At 38.8% G+C, this 23,941-nt stretch overlaps 1 protein-coding gene across 2 annotated transcripts; it reads left to right on the top strand.

Moving 5' to 3' along the window:
• Window positions 1-893: 893 nt before the first annotated feature.
• Window positions 894-12,758, top strand: cradd (CASP2 and RIPK1 domain containing adaptor with death domain). 2 transcript variants are annotated; one of them, XM_071527633.1, is made up of 3 exons: window positions 894-1,244; window positions 5,579-5,619; window positions 10,317-12,758. In XM_071527633.1, the coding sequence occupies exons 1-3, from the start codon at window positions 979-981 to the stop codon at window positions 10,610-10,612; spliced, it is 603 nt and encodes a 200-aa protein (XP_071383734.1). In that variant the 5' UTR covers window positions 894-978; the 3' UTR covers window positions 10,613-12,758. The 2 variants fall into 2 exon arrangements, with proteins under 2 accessions (XP_071383734.1, XP_071383733.1); XM_071527632.1 differs by lacking the exon at window positions 5,579-5,619 and having other exon boundaries at window positions 894-1,282.
• Window positions 12,759-23,941: the final 11,183 nt, after the last annotated feature.

The following is a 23,941-nucleotide window of genomic DNA, read 5'->3' as shown; positions in this document are numbered from 1 at the left end:
AAAATGGGTATTGTACACATATTCATTCATTTTCTAGGCAGTGATGGTAAGAAAAAATATGGGTTAACTATGACTTCCAGTCCTGGCCATCATGAGGAAAACAACCACCAGTATAAAATGAAACATTATTAATTGCCATAGGGAAATATAAACAACATTCAAATATACTTTCACAAAGACAGAAAGATTTAATGGATTTTTCCCCTTAAAATCTCGTCTTATCAACTCATCTGTTTTTAGCTGTATGGATAGAAATGGATCGGGAACTAACGTTAAAACAGGGGCAACTCTAGCCCCCATACACGCCGTTCTCCATCGTATAATGAACAGCAAGTAGAACTCAATTCAAAAATCTGTCACTTTAATGTTTCCTTGTTGATGGACAAATATAAACACCTAACTTATGGGTTTTGGGGAATTCTTGGGGTCTTCTGGTAAATTCGGCATTCAAGTGATCCACCAAGCAACACTTTATTTCAGTAAAATCTTTGTTTTGTTATTGGTTCATACTACTTGTTATCGGCCCCACGGTGCATTTTGGTGCAAGAGGATTGTGGGAATAACAGGCGGATCACTACTAAAAGTTGAACAATTCCATGGAACAAGTGCTGTCCAATGTATTGAGCGTATGCCGAATTGAATAGTTGTTCCTATTCATTAATTATCTTAAGTCACGTTTTACAAAGTATGCTACTGTACTTTTCCCCATGCCTTTTGGCGTGAGGGTGTCTCTATTTGAGGAAACGGAACATATCGGGGCTATTTGACTTGATCGTTCATCATCACATTGGTTCCGCTGGCATGTTTCCAGTCGGACCAAATAACATTGAGCAAAACTGGCTTGCCTTGAGACTTTTAATTTTGAATTCTTTCCACCTAGTTTACATGAAATAACCGAATCGTTGGCAGCTGATAATGGTCGACGTGATATGGTTTTTCGAGGTAGCAAGCTGACAGCTAGCTTACCAGTTCGCTAACATGGACCCAGTGCACAAAGAAATACTCAGGAAACACAGACTGGAGTTGTCGAGTCAGATTTTAGTAAGTGACACGGTTGTTCCATTTCTGTATCAGGAGAATATTTTAACGGAGAGTCAAGTGGAAGAAATTGAGTCCCAAATCTCGAACAAAAAGAAAACACTGAGACTGCTGGATATCCTGCCTAGCCGCGGTCCGCTCGCCTTCGACACATTTCTGAGGTCGCTGGAAGAGTTCAGCTGGCTGAGAGACAAAATACTGCAGGAGCTCCAGTCACACCGTGCAGCTGGACTGAGTTCAAAAGGTGAGGCTGTAAAGGGGAAATCCACCGTACAACACATGCCATTTATGTTATTCGTATGAGCTGGGATACTTCAGTAACTTGAAACGAAACACGAGTCTCTTGATAAAGTTACTAAAGGAGAAATACTGGATATTCCTCACTGACACTCAATTGGAGATAACACCAGGTTGAAATTAATGGGCATATTGTCACATTTTCATGGTCATACCTGATAGCTGTCAGCCCCCCACACTTTGGTAGCAAATTTTCCATCTCATAATACACCCCCATTTAACAATACATGCCTAAAAATATACAAATCACATTTGTATATCAAAATCCCAATACTTTTATTTTCTGGAAAACTGTGGTTACTTCTTCTCAAATCTTTTTTATTGATTTTGCACCAGTGTTGTAGACAACAAACCGTGGCATATCCAAGATGTATGAGTGAACTGGTTTCTGATTTGACAAACAAGACATATAAGCAATATGCAAGACATATAAACAATAACAAGAACATGAACCAACCGTGCCAGTGGGCATACATAAAAATCCCAACCAATAATACCACAGATTTTTTGAACAATCCCTGGAGGCAAGATGCTTTTGCTTTTAAAATGCCATTTTATTGTAGCATTTAAATTGGCTAATGCACCAACCCAGACTGCTGAAAATCAACCACCACCCATTCACTGCTCTATGCTGCTGGTTCTCCTCTCCCACCCCCCTCACCCCCTCACCAACAACCACAGCAGCTACATGTATAGTATATACTGCAATTACGGGGTGTCATTTTTGTAGGTTCAGGGTAGTGTAGATGAGTATAATTCTGATCAGTGTTGACAGTGGGTGTGGTTGTGGACACCAAAAACTTCCTGTTGATCCTTCGTGGGTTTAAGTGGAACGGGTCATCAGGCCTATTCCAAGTCGGAGGCACTTGTTTGACTGTGTTCAGCTAGCCAGACTGTAATATGACCTCCAAATGTGATGACATGTTACTCTCCGGTGGTGTTTTGGAAAACGTCTTACTGCTACAGATCCAGCCTTTATGCGTAGATGCAAGAGACGGAGCCGCAATTAGAAGCTGTATTCATTCCGACCAGTTAAGGCAGTGATTCTCAACCTTTTTCATATCAAGGACCCTTAATTCAGTACACATTAGCACCACGATATGATTTGATATATTGATACGATATGACCATAGATATGATTTTGTCCAGAATTCCATGACTATCTATATTGTAGGCAGAGATAACAGTGAAACTATGATCAAAATAGTCATTCCTCTACATTCTATAATTGTGCTAACTTCTTATAAATGATATAATGGTGAAGTTTAACGCTTCATCAGTTTGCTGGGGACCCCCTGGAACCCCCTCAAGGACCCCCGGTGGTCCCTGGACCCCACGTTGAGAACCACTGAGTTAAGGAGTTGGGTGAGAGTTTTGGATTTTTTGTTTTCATCTCAACCCAAGCTCTCCATTGATCATACCTGTGTTGGTGATATAATAACACTTTTTTTTTTTTTTTTTTTTTTTTTTTTTTTTTTTTTTTTACTTTGATTCAACTCTTAACTTCTCTTTCACAAATAGTTAAAATCACAATCCGGCTATGTCAACTGAAGGGACTGAAAGGCAGATTGAAGATGTGATATTTTTCCCCTTCACACAACTGTCTTAACATCTCATGCTTAAATATAAACAGATTCACAGTACCAGAATAAATAATGCTAGCAGTTGAGATAGTAAGTATCAAGGTGGTTGCAGATAATTGACACAAAATAGTTACACTTCAGCCAATTGGCCAGTTGACATTCTTTCTCATTTTGTTTTGATAATTTTATACTTTGATAACTGATATACACTGCAGAGCACATAGCAATAATGGACTGACATAATGGCAGTGTATTCAATATATTCTTTCATGTATGCCTCTTTCCATGGCAAACTGTTGTAAAGGTCATTGCAATTAGCGTACCATTTTTTCAAAGAGTTTTATTCCTCTGAAGGGCTGAGAAGGTTTTATTATTTTATATTTGTATCATTTTATAGTCTGCCAGGGGGGAATCTGGCGTTACTCACTGCTTCTCAAGCTCAGGTACTGTCAATTTCAATAAAATCTAGCCTAATTAAATCAACCTGTTATCGTAATCCCACCTCCTAAAATTTAATGTAGTTTGCTCCTTAGCCAGCCAGCAGCTTTATCTCCTCTTCTGTGACCAGACAAAGCTTTGTGCAACTTGTCCCAGCAAGCGATAACCTGTGTGTGACTTGCATAAGTTTACCACGGCAATAAAAATCTAAAGTTCCGCTCGCATAGTCAGACACACTATTGTTATCAGATGAAGTAAAGACTAAGCCGCTTTCCTAGGTCGTTTCCTAGTATTGTTGGGAAACAGGGGCAGGAGAACGCGGCCCGTCCCTCGCTGCTGAGGACCGGGAATTGGAGGTATGCCATACCGATTATGGGCCATAAATTCATGACGGAGCAGGCAGGGCTGTGTGCTTGTTTTCCTGGCGGGCATCGCTCAGGCCAGCCAACCCCCCTTCTTTTATTGCCTGCCTCCTGCTTTCCAGGAATCTTGGCAGGAGCAGCCTCTCCCTATTAGAGCTGCAGAACCTGATGTTTGAGGCCCAGAGAGATCCTGGCAGTGGACTAGTCACATGCTCAGGAGCCATATTAATGCTCAAAACCTGATGTGGCTTGTTTTTTTTTTTTGTCCATTTTGGATTTACTTTTTAACAGCTTGACTTGCCAGCGTCAGATGAAATTGGCTTTCTGCCAGGGTGAGACAGATCTGAGGAGGTTACATTTATTTTTACAAGGCAATTATGTACAGAATAGTCCACAAAGCTCCAGTATGTTTTGGGTTTTTTTTTTCAGGCTGTGTTTTTCTCTGAAAAGCCAAGGGAGTCAGATGAGAGTTGAAAGTCAGCTGTCTCTCACTCTTTCCTAGGAGTTAAACAAGGAATTAAGCTGTTATTCATCTAAACAGGTTAAGGCTGTGGTTCATACCCTCTCTCCACATACATGACCATGTGACAGTGATTCTCTATAGTATTGTGGCAGTCTGAGGTACACCTCAGACCTCAATCTGCCAACTAAAAGGGCCCGAGTGCTCATTTAGACCTGGGCTAGGTTTACATGTGCACAATAATGCAACTATTGCCAATACAATGAAGACAATAGTGTGATTAAGCCGTTTAGTAACGTGATTTGATAAAATGACACTTCCACTAATAATCTAGTTTATACGTGATGTGATTATTGCGAGTATCGGACAACATGAGCTACACACAAGCAACTTGACCACACTTTAAGAAATGTGATTAATACCAGTAAATCACACTTACAGCTGCGTTATGCAAGATTTTTATGCAAAAATGTGGTTTACCCATCTTATCAGCCTAAATCACTAAGTGGTGCTGCAACAAAAAATCCCCCTAATTGAGACCCCATAAAAAGCAGCGAGTGAGCACTCCGTCCAGAGAAAGCTAGACTCAAGCTGGCCAAGGTCCGCAGTTTACTGACAACCACATTACATCATTTCTGGGTAATGAAGTCCTTCAAATTCAGTTTTCTCTCACATATCTCCCACATATGTTACTGTGATTACGCTAGCACAATTGCAGTAACCTAATCAGAGTATGGTGTTTACATGGGTTCTGCCTTAGTCACATTATTGCCTTAATTGCATTACTATCATGTCTTTTGTGTGCATGTAAACATGGTTATTGTAAGAAAAGTCTTGCACTGCTGGTTTTTATTCTTCTCAATTCTGTGAACTTTTGAGATAAGATTTATGTGACGTCACCCCCTAACCCTTACCTTTATTTCTAGTCCTTTATACTTATCTCTAGACCTTGTGTTGTGCAGTATATTTCCTTTTCTCGGCATAGTAAAAAAAAAAAAAGACTTCCAGATTTGATCATCCTTGACGGGTTCCGTCTTGATTATGTAAAAGTGTACCAGGCCTAAGCCTTGTTTTTCAGGGCTTGTTCTTTGCATGTGTGCGCGCGTTGGTGTGCATATGAGGTGACGGGGATTGTGTTCATCCAAGACAAAACTGACGTCAGACCAGCCTCTCTCTTCATACTCGTAAAGCAGCAGTTTATAGAAAAGGCGCCCGTTTCGCCAGAAGTGGAGGAAAGTCTTGGCTCTTAATTGCGACCAAATCTCAGCAGTGGCCGTCCTTGAGGGAAGACGTGAACATGAACCTTTGGACCGGAGAACATGTTATTTCAGACTCCTGACTCAATGGCACAGAGCTTAAACTCAGTCATGTGCACTTGCCACATCAAGCCTTCCTTTCAGTGGGATAAGGGGGTTGGATCTGTCCAATGAGAAGACAGTCTGCCAGGACAACGCCTCTCATAGAATCATAGGAAATCAGAAAGCACATTAGGAAAACACAGGTGCACATTTTTGTCTGCGAGCTCTGAAATGCTACTCTGTTTGTTGCATTCAGTTATGCTGTTATGATGACAGGAGGACCATGTGATAAAAGGTGGCTGTTCCTTTCCTCACAAGCACCCATACACATAACTTGCCCTCATTTGGTGCTTAACTACCACTAATAAGATAATGGTTATTAGCTTAGAGAGATATGTGAAAGCCTAGTGTGTGTGTGTGTGTGTGTTTCTGGGGTGTTTTGTGATCTTTACATGTGCGATTGGCAATCTTTGCATCCAACTGTCAAGCAAGTTTTTACACAAAATGTTGGTTATGTCGCAAAAAAAAAAGAAGCAAATTAGATGTGTTCCCATCAGCCGAGTTGAAGTGAATAAATAGACTTTCTAAATGTCGGAATGACTCTTTCAGTATAGCATAAGTATTGGTCAAGTTGTTCTTAAGTGTCAGTTAATGTTGGTCATATTTCTGCTTTCATCTGAGGAGGAAAACAGAATTGCACTAGGTGATATTCTAATACAGTGATTCTCAATCTTTTTCATATCAAGGACCCCAAATGTAGTACATATTAGGGCCATGGACCCCCATTTGAGGAGATTTTGTCTCTCGGACCAAAACCTGAGAATATTCTTACTGTCAGATATGATTTTGTCCAGAATTCCATGACTATCTGTATTGTAGGTAGAGAGATAAGAGTGAAACTACGATCAAAACAGTCATTCTTCTACATTCTCTAATTGTGTTAACGTCTTGTAAATGAAATAATGCTGAAGTTTAACAATTCATGAATTTGCTGGGGACCCTCTGGAACCCCCTCAAGGACCCCTGGTGGTCCCTGGACCCACATTGAGAACCACTGTTCTAATGCACCAACTCACTCAAACAACCACAATTCAGACTTATAGATGTTGTAAACAACAGTATAAATGTATGATATTAAGTATGATACATTATAGGTGTCGAAACTATACTTGGATGATTGAAGTTATTTTTCTCCTTGTCTTGTTGATGAGTTACAGAGGATACAGCCAGACAGTTATGTGTTGTTTGAAACGGGGAAACAGCTGGGGATGAACTCACATAAATCTAGCCTGGCATAACCTTTCATTGCAAACACTATTGATACACTTGTTACAACTGTTATTTGCCTAAAAGGAGGAGTCTAGCAATAGGACACAGAACAGAGTGTTTTGGTGACGTGAGTTTTGGTTCAGATCAACCATTCAGACACAGCAGGAAAGTCTATATTGTCCAAAGGTGACAGACCGTTTGATCTAATGCTGTCATAACAAGCCAAACACCCACAATGTCCTCGGTGCTCAAAACACTAGGCTTTGACTGATATCATGATTTGAAGGCCGATACTGATACCAGTATTTTTGTATTGATGTTGCTGATACTTGATTTTCAGTATCTTTTAAATTTGCCAATTTTCTTGTCAAAAGATTCCAAGTATTCAGTGTACTGCCTACTTACACTTTTTAAAAATAAATACAATGGAATATCAAATGTCACGTCAGGTTTTCCAGGTTTTTTCTGTAGTTGTTGTCAGGGAGGAACCTCCATCATGTCAACAACACTGACCGGCATATATTGGTCTAACCCTAGAACACACACACACATTGCTGAACTTTGGCCAACCAATGCATGCAGCACCTTATATTAGGTGAACCCAAATGTCACACATCACTCAAACCCACTCACCTCAGTTTAACTTGCATGTACCCAGTTACCCAGGGCTAAAGACATGACTTCTACCGGGGCTCAAATACACTGGTAGTTGTTTTCCATGGAGCACCAGCAACAAACGGCAATCCACATCCTTTCTTTTTTTTTTAAGTAATTTCTGACATAATATAATATACTGTAGTTATATAAACAATTATCAAAACCTACAGCTATGAATTGTTTATTTATATGTTTTTATACCTGCTGCATCAAGAACACCAAGCACAAAATTAGCTATAGAAAAAAAGCTGTAAATGACATGTTCCTTTTATGCAAAACACCAAATTTGACCTACTGCTTCTTAACAAAAAAAATGTTTTTAAAGAAAATGGTCATTTACAGAGGCTTTTTTATTGTCTTTTTCATATCTATTATGGGGTATTTTCGCTGTATACATAGTATTTTGTAAATAATCAATCAAAAAAGTTTTGTTTTTTACAAACACACCTATATGAAATGTATACACCTTTATAAAATACCAACTATTTAGTTATTCTTAAGATTGAAACAGGAAAATGCATTCTGACTTCCACTAAGGAAAAAAAGTGTTCTTAATATAGAACTTTTCGGAGCATTTTAGAACATTTTCATTTTATTAAATATTAGCTAATTTGAATATGTTTCTGCATGTTTACAGCCACTTTCACCTGCTCATTATGCACTGTTTGTTTACTGATGCGCTTCTGAAGCTTTAATAAGTCGTTGATGTTGCACATGTAAGATGCTTCTAACCCTTCTTAAACCCTTCTTAAATTAAAACAAAATGTGTTTGCATTTCTGTCCATATCATACATATAAATTTTCATTCTGATTGGATGAAAGGTTTGTTTTTTTTCCTATTCACCTGTGGTGCGATGCCTTAAATAAGATAAGATGTTTTGATTCTTGAATAGCAATTTGACCAATTTGACCTGACAAATCCTTAGTCGGGGGCAGTCTAAGGTGTTGTGTTTTTTCTCTGAATGAATATGTGATGTATATGTGCAAACTAGATTACACCATCATTAATGGTGAAGTGCTGATTTTTTTTTCTTTTTACTCTGATTTACACTGATTCTTTAACACAACCTTTCCCGCAGTAATGCACATACATACTAGTAATTCATTTTTAAATATCCCTATGCATTCAAATCATATTGAACTCCACTGTAATTTGGAACTTAGGTCAGTTTATTCATTTAGAAGACTGTGCCCTCATAAGAAAAGGCAAACAAGTGAAAATATTCGAAAGCAGGAAAATAACAGGAAAAAACAACACACAGGAAATGAAAGATCCCTTCATATCGTCTACATCTTTTTACGACATCTGCCCTTCGGCCTGCTTTCTATTCACCGTAGCTGCCGCTCTCCTCCTTTGTCTCTGTGAGGGTGATTTGATGTCGGATGTCTGCAGCTATAAAGCTTATTTCCTGGAACAGCGGTGAATAGTTCCTTGCCTGCATGCTTGCGGCTGTTACGCAACTAGCAGGTCACTGAGTTGTAAAGAAAGGCAGCTCTCATGGTTGCATGGACTATCAAGTGTGACCATACACACGCAGGACAAACTTTATGAGATAAACAGATGCCAAGGTTATGTGCGGTGAAAAACTTGTATACACTTTACAATCTCCTGTACAGAGACACAAACACACGTTTTCTCTGTGTCACAGAGACCTAAAAGAAAACAAACAAAATGAGTGTTATCAACACAGAAAGATTGCAACATCATACTCTGTTGACGGTGAAAGAACTGATAGTATTTTTTTGTGGGTGCTTCTGGCCAATGAATGGATACCAAATTGCACAACCCCCTGATCAAATTAAAAGTACCTAGTGGTAGAGTTAGACCGATCTATCAGTTTGCCGATATATCTGGTCAAAATTGGCCTTTTATTAAAAATATCAGGCTATCAGGAGATATGATGGAGGTTCTTACTTGTTTATCTTTGCAGCTCCAGAGTTCAAACCTGTAATGAATCCTGTCTCACTCTGCCTTAAGGTAACCCACCTAAAATAATCTTATTTGTTTGGCTTTCAGTGATGAGTTTTAGTTAAATTCAAAACTATTAAATATCATTACAAAATATTGCCTATCAGCACCTTCAATACAAAAATAACAGTATCGGTATTGACCTTCAAAAATCCATATAGGTAAATCATGTTATTAGTAGTATAAATATCTTTTGTCTTTCCCCATCAATTTTTTTTTTCTCTCTCAGTCCAGGAAAAATGTTCATGAATCTTTCAGATTTGCGTAAAAGAACCAAAATTCTTATACATGTACGTTTCGATCCCCTGGACACCGAATTGGAGCCATCGCAAAATACGTTACCAGTCGGGTTTTCATGTTTATCTGTTGAACTGACCATGATAGGATTGAAAACATATGTCTACACTTATGTTCTGATGGCCAAGGAATACAAGAGTGTACTAATCGATCGGCCACCGATCATTACCAGACGATAAAAATCTAAATTGCGGGATCAGGAAAGTGGTCCAATATATGTCATAAAAAGTATGAGGTAATTTGCGGCAGTCAGGAAATTGAATAGAAAATTGAATGATATTGTATAAAAAAACAATACAATAAATTTGAAGTTTCAAGCGAATCGAGAACATAATCATTTTTATCACTTATGACAATCAGGCATATGTGAAAATTTAATTCATAGTAAAATGGAAATCTTGGTTCTCCTGAAATTGCTTGTTCCATCAAAATGTAAGTATAGACATTTTTTCAACAATCAGGACCATTTTTGTGATGGAATTCCGGAAATTTTCATGGAATCAAACTGTACATGTATACCAAATTTGGTGCTTTTACGTAAATCTGAACAATTTAGCCTATCTGGCCTATTTCACCTGGACTATCTCCATATACCATAAGCCTTCCCTCTTCTTCCTACCTCTTATATTTTTCACCCTCTTTCTCCAGATGACTGGCACAGTCCTGAGGCATTTCTCGAGAAGGTTCCCTCGGACCGCGAACTGTCCCGGCTAGCTTCTCGCCTCGGGCCCGAATGGGAGTCGGTCCTCCTGGACTTGGGTCTATCTGCCGAAGCGTTGTTTCGCTGTCGGGCCGACCATTCTCTCAGCACCCATGGGCAGGTCCTGGCCGGCCTGGTCCAATGGCGGCGGTCTGAGGGGAAGAAAGCCACGGCGCACCGGCTCGTCCAGAGCCTCCAGGCTGCGGACATCCACCCCTCTATCCTGGAGGAAGTCTTCCAGTGACGGAGAACTCTTGCATCCTTCAGCTTCCAACAGTTGCCTTCAGAAACTGGAAAATGTACCCTTCCCTATTCCGATCATTCCAGATCTGCCATGGATTCATAAGCCTTGGAACTTCCTTTTCCTTCTTCCCTTATCTGTCCTGAGTCGGTATTGTTGCGACTTGATGAGGTCTGCAAACTTTGGGACTAAAATACAGGTGTTTTTATTTCAGATCCCTTTTTATGCACACTCTTAAAGTGGGAAAAAAAAGAGGACAAAGAGAAAACAAAGCTCATCTCTTCTCGTGTTCACATTGTCTCACTCATTGACTGAAACAGAGCTCAGCACTTTTTCTGGTTCACTTGAGACAAAATGAGACGCTAGTCCACTTTCTGTTCCTACTTACATCTCTGTATTCAATTTAGACCCTTTTTGTTAATTAATAAAACAACAAAATTGTAAAGTTTGACCAAAAAAAAAAACTGAAATTGTTGTCACTTATCCAAGGCTAATCTGACTGGCTAGTCATGGACTCTGATTGGCTACACATGGATGGTCAGGGCAACCAATCATTAATTTTTTCTCATCTTAAAACAAGTCACTATTGAGCACTCAGAATTTCCTGCAGATGCTGCCTGACTTGTATTTTTTATCCGCTTTTTATGTAATTGATCAACAAATTTTATCATCAATTAACTATGGTTCGATCTATATGAGTTTTTGAAGGCCGATATGTGTTCAGTGTAATAGTATTATTAGACTGAAGATGCCCATAGCTGATTTTATTTTGTGTCAATATTCAGTATCTTTAATTGGATCATATTCATGCCACAAAATACAAGTGTACAATGTTTCCCCCTAGAATTTTATTCTCATCTGGGTGGAAAAGCCTCTGAAACAGCATTTAGACCATCATGGGACACTAAAACTCTCCACTGAAACCCAGACTAATGAAATTCTTTTAGGGGTTCTTTTAAGGCACGGTGACCCTCCACACCTTTTTAATGGAAGGGAAACTCTGAGATCCATTGCTGTCTTAAAATGAAGAATTCATTTACAACAGAAAAACATTATGGAACAGTTAAATGAATAAATAAAATCATTCGGATTGTGCTGGTTGTGAGTGTGGCAGAGGTTTGTTGAACTTTCTCAGACATTTTTTTATATTTTGGTTGAGGATACAAGCATATATATTATTTGCCTACAATGTTGTTATTGATTTCAAATCATCCTCCGGCTAAACTATTCATCATTCATTCCCCTGCACGTGCGTTCGATGTGTGTATTCATGCTGCAAGTGGTTGGGCGTCTGGCTTTTCACATTTTCCTGGAATCCCAGAGAAATAAAACTTCACGCTGATATGTAATGGACTTACTTTGTGCGCTGTAAAACTCCATCAACAGCCCATTGTGCCTGGAAGCAATCAACACCCACATGGCCAACACAGCAACAATGGCTCCTCTCACTATATTTCATTAATTCCTCAACAGCCAGTACCAAGGTTGAGTTTCCCCTGCTAAAGATCAGCTTTCTGTTTGTGTCAAAGTTTTTAAGGTGGTCTGACAAGATTTACAGTCCTTGTAAATTCTATTATGTATAGTGCCTTGTGGGTTTTTTATGTATGTATTCATATAATAATGTAATTTAACCATGATCACAGCCTTGGTTGAAGTAATTTTTGGGTGCTTTTGTTCTACTGGTTGAAATGTTTGTAAAGTGCAAATGAAATTGAATAAGAAATCAGCTCAGTTCACTTATTGTTGCTCTTGAGTTTTGTTTTTTAGGTGCATGCAGTAAACATCTTTGTTGTCCATGAAATTATACAAAGATGCAAAAACACAGTCTGTTTTCAGGCCAGTTCCAGCGTTGCACGTGATTAGATCCAATGTCCTCATGCTAGTCCTATGAGTTTCTCGGAAAGCGGTGAACTCCGGGTTTATATCCTCTCTTTCTAAGAAACTCTGAAAATATTTAAAGGGTGCTGGCTTTCCCAGCCAGCCGGCCAGCCACCCCTCTTTTATTGTTTCTGTGGTTGGAGTAGCCCAGAGACATGATTGGGGAAATCTAGGCCAGTCCAGGTAGGCAACAGCCGGTCACTGCTGTTTATTTACACTGCTGGACTTTTTCTTACAAACGCCTCAGTGGGCAAACCTAGAGAGCAGCTGGTCAACTGTGTATACATGTTGTGTTTTCATGTTTACAATGTTGTGTTTGTACATACTTGTATTCATACACATAGCAAATATCTTTATACATGCCTCCATTTATATTTACATATGTATCTACTTATATATATATATATATATATATACTGCACAAATTTCACATTATTTGCTGCACTGTTTTTCAGCATGACACTTCCTTTTCCATGTGTTTTTACATACTTATTTATGTGTATATATATTTATATAACTAGGTTTATAATATAGGAAAATATGTTTATATATGCCTATATTTATATATACTTACAGTATGTTGATAAGATTAGATGAAACTATATTGATCCCTGTGGGGAAATTAGATCGTTGCAGCAGCAAAAGTAAAAAGATTAATTGAAGAAAAAGACAAATTGAATATAAGCACAAATAGAATATATAAAATAAGCAATAAATGGTACTAGAAAAAATAAGAGTTACAGCAATAAAGGAGAATATTAACAGTCTCAATTGCATACTTAAGTTTATGTATAAACTTAAACATATTTAAAGTATGAAGTAAAGGAACCATTCTGGAGATGTAAATATAAATAGAACAATGTCTATTTAGACATCAATATATGTACTTATATACATACTGCACGTATTTCATATATATTGACCCATGTTTAATTAAGCAATTGAGACTCATTTTTTTACTATTAACTTTTTTTTTTTACCATTTACTATACTTATTGTTCCTACTGTTTTTTTTTATTTCCTATTTTATATTCTGTTTTCATGCTTATATTCTATTTTATTTTTCACTGCTAAATCCTATTACCTTTGCTGCTGCAGCTGCCTAATTTCCCCACAGAGATCAATAAAGTTTTATGTGAAATGGAGGAATTCTCAGCTCTGTGGAGGCTTAGGAAACCTGTTGAGCTGCTGACTTGCAGTAGCCCCTAACCGTTTGAAACCTGGTGTCTAAATATAGGGCTTTAACTCTTTTACTCACTAATGGTTTAAGTCTGCCTCGATGCCTCAGAAGACCACGGTGGAGTTTAGCTGAACCATTTTTACTCCAGACGCTCAGTCCGGCTCACCCATGTTCACTGCCAAGGTTTAACCAATGCTGTAATCTAGGAGGGAAATTAAATGTTTTGTTTTGGGTTTTTTCTGAACAATATTTTATCATGGAGAAGATAAAGAAAGATGCATGAAACCAACACTGGTCACATGTTCAGACCAAAAATTGTTAAAATCCCTGAGAACAAGGATTTCACATAAGATAATAAGGAACTTTATTTTAACTTTGTAAAGTTATATATATAACAGTAAGGATAATAGTAGTAAGGATAATAGAATATAAGCAGTAGAGTAGAATAAGTAGTAGAATACAAACAGGCCAAAACAGTAGAAACAATAATAGTAAAACATGATAAAGCAATAAAGTAGAATAGCCAAGCAACCAAAAAATAAAGAAAGAAAGAAAATACAAGGTTCAAGATTGCTCAGATTAGAGATAATGAGAGATTAAATGTTAGAGCTGTGGTTAAAAAATAAATAAATAAATTGGTAAAAACAGTACAACTCTATACATAATGTAGATGTATATATGTAGCCTAGATAGTGTAACTCCATGGTATACTGATATTTAGATAATGATAAAATTATCATATAGTGCAATGAAAAAAATTATACATTACAAGATACAGTATAATATAAACCATTTTTGTCCTCCACACACCATGAAATTGGAAATTGATTGGCCTAATGGGGACGATGTAATTAAAGGTCAAAATTTCAAACTTGGAAAGGCCATAGCTGCTGCACCACTGGTCCGATTTTGATGAAACTTGGAGGGATGATGTATCTTGTCACTGATTGGCCCAAAGGGGCATCTGCATCACTCATGGGGGACGACATGTTTATTTGCTTCCTTCCTGCTGTTAAAGCACTCAAGAAGAGACGGAAATGTATTCAGGGACGGAGCGGAGGCCAAATCTTTTTAGGCTGATGTAAGTCTTTAGAGGGTAATTTCAGCATATACAGCTTCAAACTGTTATAGTACATATATAATTGATTTTTGTTTATATTTACCTTATGATGACTGGAGGTCATTTTGAGTATTTTATTAAAATCAGTAATTTTATTTTACTTAAGTATGTTTTGACTGAAGTATTGTACTTTGCTACATTTTAAATCACGTCCATTACAGACTACAGATTTTATAGTTTCTCCATAAGCATTGTATTGGAAACTGGCTAATTGTACATTTTCCAAGATGTGGAGCCATTCTCAGTGAATGGTCAGTCAGCCGAGAACAGAAGAGTAATCTGGCTTTAGTTTACTTTGGAAAATGTTTTTCCAATTAAAAGGATCTAGTTGAACTCAGTCCTCTCTGCCTTTTAGAAGTGCATGGAAAATATCACATGTAACAATGTTCTGATTTTTACAGTAGTTTTACCTCTACTTCAGTAAAATCTCAGCAAAGCAACAGTTCTACCTGAGTTCTACTACATCACTGACTGCAGTGTTTTGAAGGATTTATAGTTTAAACCCTGCTGTGTTTGTAGTGGAGAGGACAGTCACCGGGCCAATAAAGGACAGTGATGCTCAGACAGTGGGACTCACATGATGCGCAAGGAAATTCATGTTTAACAGACGGAACGTGTCCACATCCATGTGGGCTGGCTGGTGATGTCAGCAGGAAACTCCTTATATGGATTCACACTGATCAGATGTGTATTTATTACGTGTTTTTGTGTGTACTAGGGTTCAACTGATAAAGGGTTTTGAAGGCCGATAGGGATACTGATATTTTTAGCATTGAAGCCGCTGATAGCAGATATTTTGATACCGATATTCATTTCGAATTTGACCATTTTCATAGCAAAAAATGACAAGTATTCAGTGTTTCCTCCAGAATTGTATTCTTATCAGGGTGGAAAAGCCTCTGAAACAGCATTTAGACCATCATGGGACACTAAAACTCTCCACTGAAACCCAGGATAATAATAAACCTTCATACAACATGTCCATACATACTCAATGACATAATAAATATGTACCCAAACAAACTGCATTATATCCATCATATCAGAGGTGGACAACACTGACTGGAACAGATGTGATTTTTTGAAGCCAATATTAGCCAATTAGTGTACATACTATATATAGATTTGTATTTACAAGATGGATTTGTATCACGAGTGCATTTATTAGCCCACTTAGAAACTGCTATAAACAAACAAGATGGCAAAACTGGATCAAATTTCCCCGCTGACATCCAGTAGAGGATTTGAAAGTCCATGTCATTAAAGTCTCAAGTCTAAATGTAGATTTCCAAGTCAAGTCCATGTCATTAATGTCAAGTCTCAAGTCTAAAAGTAGAACAGCAAGTCAACTCAGAACAAATCAAGAGTCCAGTATCAATTTAATATCTTAAAGAAAACTAAATATCTAGGACTTTTCAATGCAATCTGGTTTTAATAGGATAAAAACGTCATAAGAGCATCATGAGTTTGATTTCTAGAATCAGTTTCAACTTCAATAAATTCAATCATTCCATACAGATTCAGAAAACAGAATTTAAATTCAGTCGTCTCCTGGAACAAATCTCTATCACTTTCAATCTAAGTCATTTACACAAACACAACATCTCAATTCAAGACTTTAGAGACCTTTTCAAGTCATCAAAGTCAAGTCCCAAGTCACCAGAACCCAAGTCAAGTCAAGTCTCAAGTCTTCTCTTCATGCATCAAGTCAAGTCTCAAGCAATTACAATTGTGAGTCGAGTCCCCACATCTGGCAACAACATGACCAGCATTCTCTCCCTGGCCATCTTAACTGAACGACTCTCCTGCCTGCACGTTAAGTGTTCACTTGTGGCGTTACATCAGCCTATTATTGCTCTGGTATGTGCTTTCTTCTAAATCATACTCTAAAACTATAACATGCCGGCAGGATTTATGGCTCGAGTCGCATCATTTTCCCTGCAGCGGAAGTACAGTCTTTAGGAGATACACTGAAGCTTCACCCAAATCCAGACTGTTTGTGCAAATCAGTTGTTTGTGCACAGACATTACACCCAAAGTCCTTGAAAAGCCTTGAATTATCTAAATTTATGGCCTTAAATAGTAGCCTATTAAAATGTTTTAAAGCAGTAATCCTCAACCTTTTTCATATCAAGGACCCCTAATTTAGTCCACATTATAGAGCCACGGACCCCCATTTGATGAGATTTTGTCTCTTGGACCCAAATCTGAGAATATCTTTATTATGATTTTGTCCAGAATTTGACTTCCATGACTGTCTGTATTGTAGGTAGAGAGATAACAGTGAAACTATGATCAAATAACCATTCTTCCACATTCTCTAATTGTGTTCACTTCTTCTAAATGAAATAATGCTGAAGTTTAACAATTCAGCAATTTGCTGGAGACCCTCTGGGAACCCCCTCAAGGACCCCTGGTGGTCCCCGGACCCCACGCTGAGAACCTCTGTCTTAAAGGACAAATCCACCCTCAGTTCCTCTTAAACTGTTAGATATCAATCTGTGATGCTCAATGCATTCCAGGAGTTATTTTGTGATGAAGTGTTAGTGTAATTTACTATTTGGGTGTATCCACTTTCCCTCAACCTGCCTCGTCTACTTCTACTTCAATAAGTGGCTTCCTACATCTCCCAGAATGCCTTGCAACAACCCCAGAGATGGGACATGGACTTGTTGCTTTCAATTAAAGTGGGCATATGAACATTTCAATTTAGCTAGCTAGCCAACTAGTTCGTGAACCTTGGGGTGTGTTTATGATTGTGGTCACGCCCCTTACCTTGTCTTGTGGCTGCAGTGCATTCTGGTCTATTTAGTACTACTGTGGGTGGAGAAATTGGTCTCTCTCCTCTTCTACAATGGATTTCTACAATGGAGTTCGTTAGTCACACTGTAACGTTGACTTTGTGCCGCTAGGGGGCGGCATTGACAATGAATGGGGACTCAGTGGTAAAGCGGGTCATACAGTTAAAGTTGGTGTTGTGCTGGTGTTGTATGTTATATTGTATATTGTATTATAAATTGTATTGTAGTGTACATTGTGTAATGTACGGATTCTATTTATTGCGTATTGTAGTTCTTATATTTTGTACTGTATTGAGTAAAAACAGGACAATTACAGTTACTACATTTCAAGATATAACTTGTAAGCCTAATTCTGAGGAGAGTAGGCAACAGAAATATATGGTCAATCTGTCCTTTCATTGTCCCATAGGAAAATGCTTATACAATTTCACTCATATTTCAAGTACACTCAGCAATCACTGACTGGCCCAAGGGTGGAACTACATCACTGGTGGGGGACAACATGTTTACTATTTGCTTGTTTCGCCATGTAATATATTCAATATGCATCCTATTTGCTTTACTAAACACAGTTGGACTTCATGTCCTTTAACAATTAATTTCCCACTGTTCTTTTTCTTATTCTGCCCATTTAGTTTCAGAACTTTAATTAGCTTTGTTCAGTCAGTAATACGCTTGTTTTTACAGCTTTGTTTCTTCAGTCTGGTTTTTAAATTTCCCCGAAATGAGATTCCAGGCAGCATTTAAAAAGCTCTTAAAAAGTCTTAATTTCTGAAAACCTGCAGATATACTGGATGGCGTCCATTTCGATTTTAACATGCACACTCATTCTTAATCTGCGTCGCTTGCAGCTATTTATAACCTCAATAACCAGGAAGTACAAGGAAAGAGAGAATACGGAGAAGAGGGAGGGAGGGGTGAAGGAGTTAACAGAAACGTTATATAACACATCTTCAAATCTCTGTGTTTGACAGTCATGCACACACACACACACACACACACACACACACACACACGTTTACCTCTCTCCCACTCATAACCCAAACGTATTCGTCTGGTTATCTGACACGCAAACCGCGGGAGGTGTCGTGTTTAGTCTTTGTTTTTTGGAGAATTGCATCATAACCACAAAACACTTCATCATTTCGAATGGGGTTGGCGAACGATGAAGCAAAAAGAGTGAGAGAGCGGCGGCAGAATACATGTAAATGAACTCCCTCTTTTGCCTCCAAAGCTTGTTTTCTGATCCCACGCCTGTGTGAGCCTCGCTTCCCAGAAGAGCATCTGCCTTCCTGGTAAAGCTCAGCGCTGCAGCAAGGTTACAGTGTGTCTCTGTTGCATATTCACTCACACACACACACACACACACACACACACACACACACACACACAGACACACACTAATTTTAGCACAAACACATACTACCAGAGCAGAGGCACACACACTCAGTTGACTCCATACTTATATTAGATTAGATTAGATGAAACTTTATTGATCCCTGTGGGGAAACTGGGCGGTTGCAGCGGCAAATAGTACTAGGATGCATCCAAGAAAAATAGAATATAGATAAGAAGAGAGAAAATGAGGATATACAAACATGCACAACTGGCAATTGCAACACACGGACATATTATGTAGAAATGTATGAATGGAAATGTGCAAAAAAAAAGTCTGGATTGTAAAATAGCAGCTTAATGAGACAGAATGTGAGATTTGTGCTTTGTGAAAAAGGTGAAAAACTATAAAAAATTCTAAGAAATACACAAAAGAAAACTAAAAATACTAATATATACTGTATATTTATACAATAATAAAATTATTGGCTGAAAAAGAGACTTAAGTACAAAATGCTCACCCAGCCATAAAACTCTGTTGCTCCTTATAAGCATTTATATAGCCAGGTAATTTAGCTGCAAACACACACACACACACACACACACACCAAACAGCCCTGTTGATTAGCCCAGCAGCGGGTGTCTTCTTACACTGCTGAAGGAGGCCAGCGGTGGAGAAGGGAATTTCTTTGGGCTTACCTACTGAATGGCTGTTGCCCAGAATGCAACAGCACGTGGAAACAGGTTTCCCAGAAGCCTGATTAGATGGAATTGGCAACGGGCCAACAGGCCAGGACCTGCCGCGCTTTGTGAAACACACGCACACACACACTCTCTGACACACACACACACACACCCTTATGACTCATCTGTTTCCTTTGCTCAGGCCTGGTTGGCTCTCTAACCCGACGATACTCGCCAGAGGGAGGGAGGGAAGGGAAGAGATGGATAAGAGGAAGAATGAGAGAGTTGCTGGGTATTACCTGCCAATCACACCCTCGTTCCAACTAAATCTCTTCTATGAGAATAATCTTTATTTACAAAAAACACATGTGCAAGGCGCTTTATTGAGGATTAAAAACAATATGCAGATCAAATTAACAGCAATAAAATCTCTATCTAAATTTTGGAACAGCCAATAGGAACCTCTTGTTTTTAATCCAGACTTTGAAACAGCCAATGATTGCATAGACAGAAAGTAGACAGAATGTTTTAACTGACTTTCTGAATCCCTAGATCCTTTTTCGTGCTGAACCTGTACAAAGTATGACATGAGTATGTTATTACCTAGCACACAGTCAATGTGAAAACACTATAAAAAATACAACAGAGAAGAGCGTCCCATCCTCACTAACTGAGACACCGTAGATTCTCCCTAGTTGCCCGAAATGAAATTCTGGTATCGGTTTGGTCGCTGGCAGGAAATCTTCTCCACACGTCAGATCTTTTCCTCTCTCGCCTCTTTGGTTTCCTTTGGTATAAACTAAAGCATCACAGACCGGCCGGGTTGGTAAACACGAGCGTACTGTGTGCAGTTTACTGACGTCACCTTGCCGGATTTCTGGGTATTGAATTCCTCCAAATTCAAACAGTTACCTCACGCTGCTATTCGGGGCCGCCAACGAGCGCAGTTACTTAGTGCAGCTTCAAGGAAAATTTACAGTTTGTTCCATCCGAATGTTCCTCAAGGTTTCCTCTTAATGTCGTTCTCGCACAGAAAGCATGTCTTTTTCTAGAATTCTTCCCTTGTTCCTTGTTTCTCTGTAGAAGTGAGTGACTGTGTGTGAGAGAAAAGGGTAGAGAAAGAAGCAGGGGTTGCATCATTGAACTGGATACGTGCTGCCTCAATTGATGTACACCTCTCATGTAAGTCAGTCTGAAGCAGATCATAGCAATACTTTCTTGAGTTGCGCTTGTACCAGATCCAAGGACATCAAAAACTGTGGATGAAGAAGTCTGGAAAAAAGAGGGGGACTCGAAGAGGCAAAAATCCAGGGAAGCAGTTTCAGAAGTGGCTGAACATGGGAAAATTCCAGGTAATTTTGGGGGGAATTACTGGAACCGAGATGCTTTGCCCTTTAGATGGATGTCCTTCTTGAGAAAATGGCAGGAGTTCTTTGAAATCCAGTGCAAGTGGTGGACCACTGATGACTCCCCACACTCCCGGGGCCTTCCTGGGATTAGTCCAGAGGATAGTGTTATGGCACAATGCAGGCTGTAATCCAGTTAGGATCCCTGTAATACATATTACATATCCTGTCTGAAGAAGGGGCCAGAGTGCCACATGCCTTACTATTCCCGTCGTAAATGTCTTAACCGTGTCTACTGTCGCCTTGTTAGAGAAGAGGAACTCTGTACGCTGGATCGGATGTACCTTTCAACTCTCTACGAGCTTTCAAACTAGGAGCTTTTTGGAGGTGGATTTCAGGCACTGACTCTATAGTTTGAAAAAATGTCAATGCAATTTGTTAAACATTTAAAAAAAAGGATTGTGTGCCAGAGTTCTGCGATAATCCCATCTAGACAGAAGCTCTTATCTCAGCACAGGATAACATAAACAGGGCATTGTGTCATAAACGGACAAGATTTGAGGCAGTGTAGATAGACCATGAGCTTTAGTAATCAGTTTATTGCAGGGCTGTTCTACAAAGGCAAACGCTTTCTTGGAAACTCGTACGGGGGGAGGGGAGGGTGATGAATATCTTGGAACCTGGACAGAGTATGAACTACTCATTGATCTTTCCACAAAGGCCGAGTCCTGGAATGTGGTCGTTTCGGTTACCGTGGAAACCGCATCCCTCTGCCACGGCACAGCTGGACAGGAGATGAATAAAAAAGAAGGAAGAAGTGTCCAGGGCGCTGTTATATATTGCTTCTCGCACCCAGGGAAGCTCAAGATTAAGGTTGCTTAAGGTTTACATTATGTGCAGCACATATCTAGCAATTACCATGATTTAATTAACATCCTTGCAATGTATCTTATTAAAATCATGTGGACGCTGAATCAATGAACCCTCTGATGTTACATGAATGTTCGCACTTACAAATTATATGGGCCTAGTAGTAACTCTGTTATCTAACTTACAGAGCAGGTTCTCCTTTGATTCATTGATAGAGAAGACTCTTGGCTTTGTGTTCTTATCATGGTGCAAGACTGCCATCTTGTGTCGGGAAATAAAACTACAAGGAATACAATGTACAGGCTGTTCAGAAACTGGTGTGTAGAGAAAACACACACCCTAACCCTAACCCTAACCCTATAACCCACACAAATGTACATACACACACACACACACACACACACACACACACACACACACACGCACACACTCGGCCATGCATGTGTACATGTGAAGTTAGTCAGACAGTTGAAGTTTTTGCCCTGTTAATTCGTAATGGACTTCACTAATGATGAAGACAGCGTTTCGAACCCAAATACACAGAGGAGTCTCAACTGAGACTGTACACTACTAAAAATATCAATGTGCAACAGATGACTAAGTAGTTGTTTGTCTGAAATGTTTACAAAATAATTACTACTTTGGTTATATTGAGTCTATGAGATTTTGTTTTCAGAATCTGAAATCTGAATTTGATAAATCTACAGGCCGTAGAATAAAAACCTTTGGATTACTAAAAGGTTTTTCATTATGGATAATGCTAGTCGCCTATTATTACGTAACATACTGTATGCTAAAGCATTAGCATGCGCACCAGACAGACCTAAAGCCAACCCTTTTGTCACATATTGAGTAAGGTATAAACTCAGTGCAGTCCTTTCAAGAAATTATTAGAAATTACAGGAAGGACGGAGGACATAACTTTGCTGAGTGTTCTAACAGCTTCAAGTTCAAATAAATAAAATAATACTAACAACCCAGCCTCTGTCCAGAATTATATTCCCAACATTATTTTTAATGCTCCAGGTGGTCTATACCTATTACTTTGTAACTATGACATTAACAAGTTTGCCACTAAGCTGTCTAATTTTGAAAAACAGTTGTTGTCTTCTTGGTCCTTTATGTATGAACACAATTTCTCCCCTCAGTAATACTTTATTTGGAACAACAAAGACATTACATGTAAGGATAAATCACTCTTTTTGCAATATTGGGTGTTTTTTTATAATCCCCCTGTTTGTACTGTATCTATAATGTAGGCCTATAGCCCTTTTATTATGTTCTGTTATATGCTGGTATTTCAGCAACAACAAAAAAATTTAAATACTTTGGCGACACCTAGTGTTTGTTTTTAGACTAAATCAAGCTTAGTGGTATCACCATGCATCAGGAGAATACCACAGATATATTATGGGTATTTTGTGCTATGGAGCAGTATTGCTCCTTTAATTGTGCTGCTTTTTGTTGTTCTGTGGAAGATGCCAAGGGACACATTTTTTTGTGGTTTAAACTTTATTGTGATTGAATACATTTATTTACCCTTGATTCCATCAGTTTTTATTTTGTTTATTATTGTAAAGGCCTATTTTATTTTGTGGAATCTTTGTTTGGAGTTTGGTTTTACTAGTGCAGTGCCCGTTCGCGCCGCTGCTGCACAAAGCGTTTATTAATATTGAACGTGTCGAGTGTCCAAATTGCACCAAATCCGACACTGCACTTCCTTGGGTCCCCAGCAATACACCCGCCAAGTGTTAAGTCGATCGGACGAACTGTTCTCGAGATATGCGACGGACACACAGACAGACAGACAGAGATGCCCAACGGACACACAGATTCCTTGCTTTATAGTATGATTTATAACACTAAAGTGAAGAAGAACCTGCCAAGCCCACTGACCAATGGACAACTATCATCTCTTTCACCATCAGACTGTGTGCGGCCAAAACCAACCAAACATGAACCATGTTGATCATGTTGGTATGGTATCTGTGGGTGGCCGTTTCAAATGTGGAAATTAAATAACCCAAGAAGTGGCAATACATAATGTGAACGTCACCCTTACCTGCTGCACTCATCCATCAAGTCTTTATATTTGGACTTATATTTGCTCTCGTCGGG

This window comes from Centroberyx affinis, unplaced genomic scaffold, assembly GCF_046629955.1.
Source record: "Centroberyx affinis isolate AG114_WGS23_722 - 3 ecotype Tasmania unplaced genomic scaffold, CSIRO-AGI_Caff_v1 ptg001550l_1, whole genome shotgun sequence".
Lineage (NCBI taxonomy): Eukaryota > Metazoa > Chordata > Actinopteri > Beryciformes > Berycidae > Centroberyx > Centroberyx affinis.
This window is presented reverse-complemented; position numbering and strand designations above follow the sequence as displayed.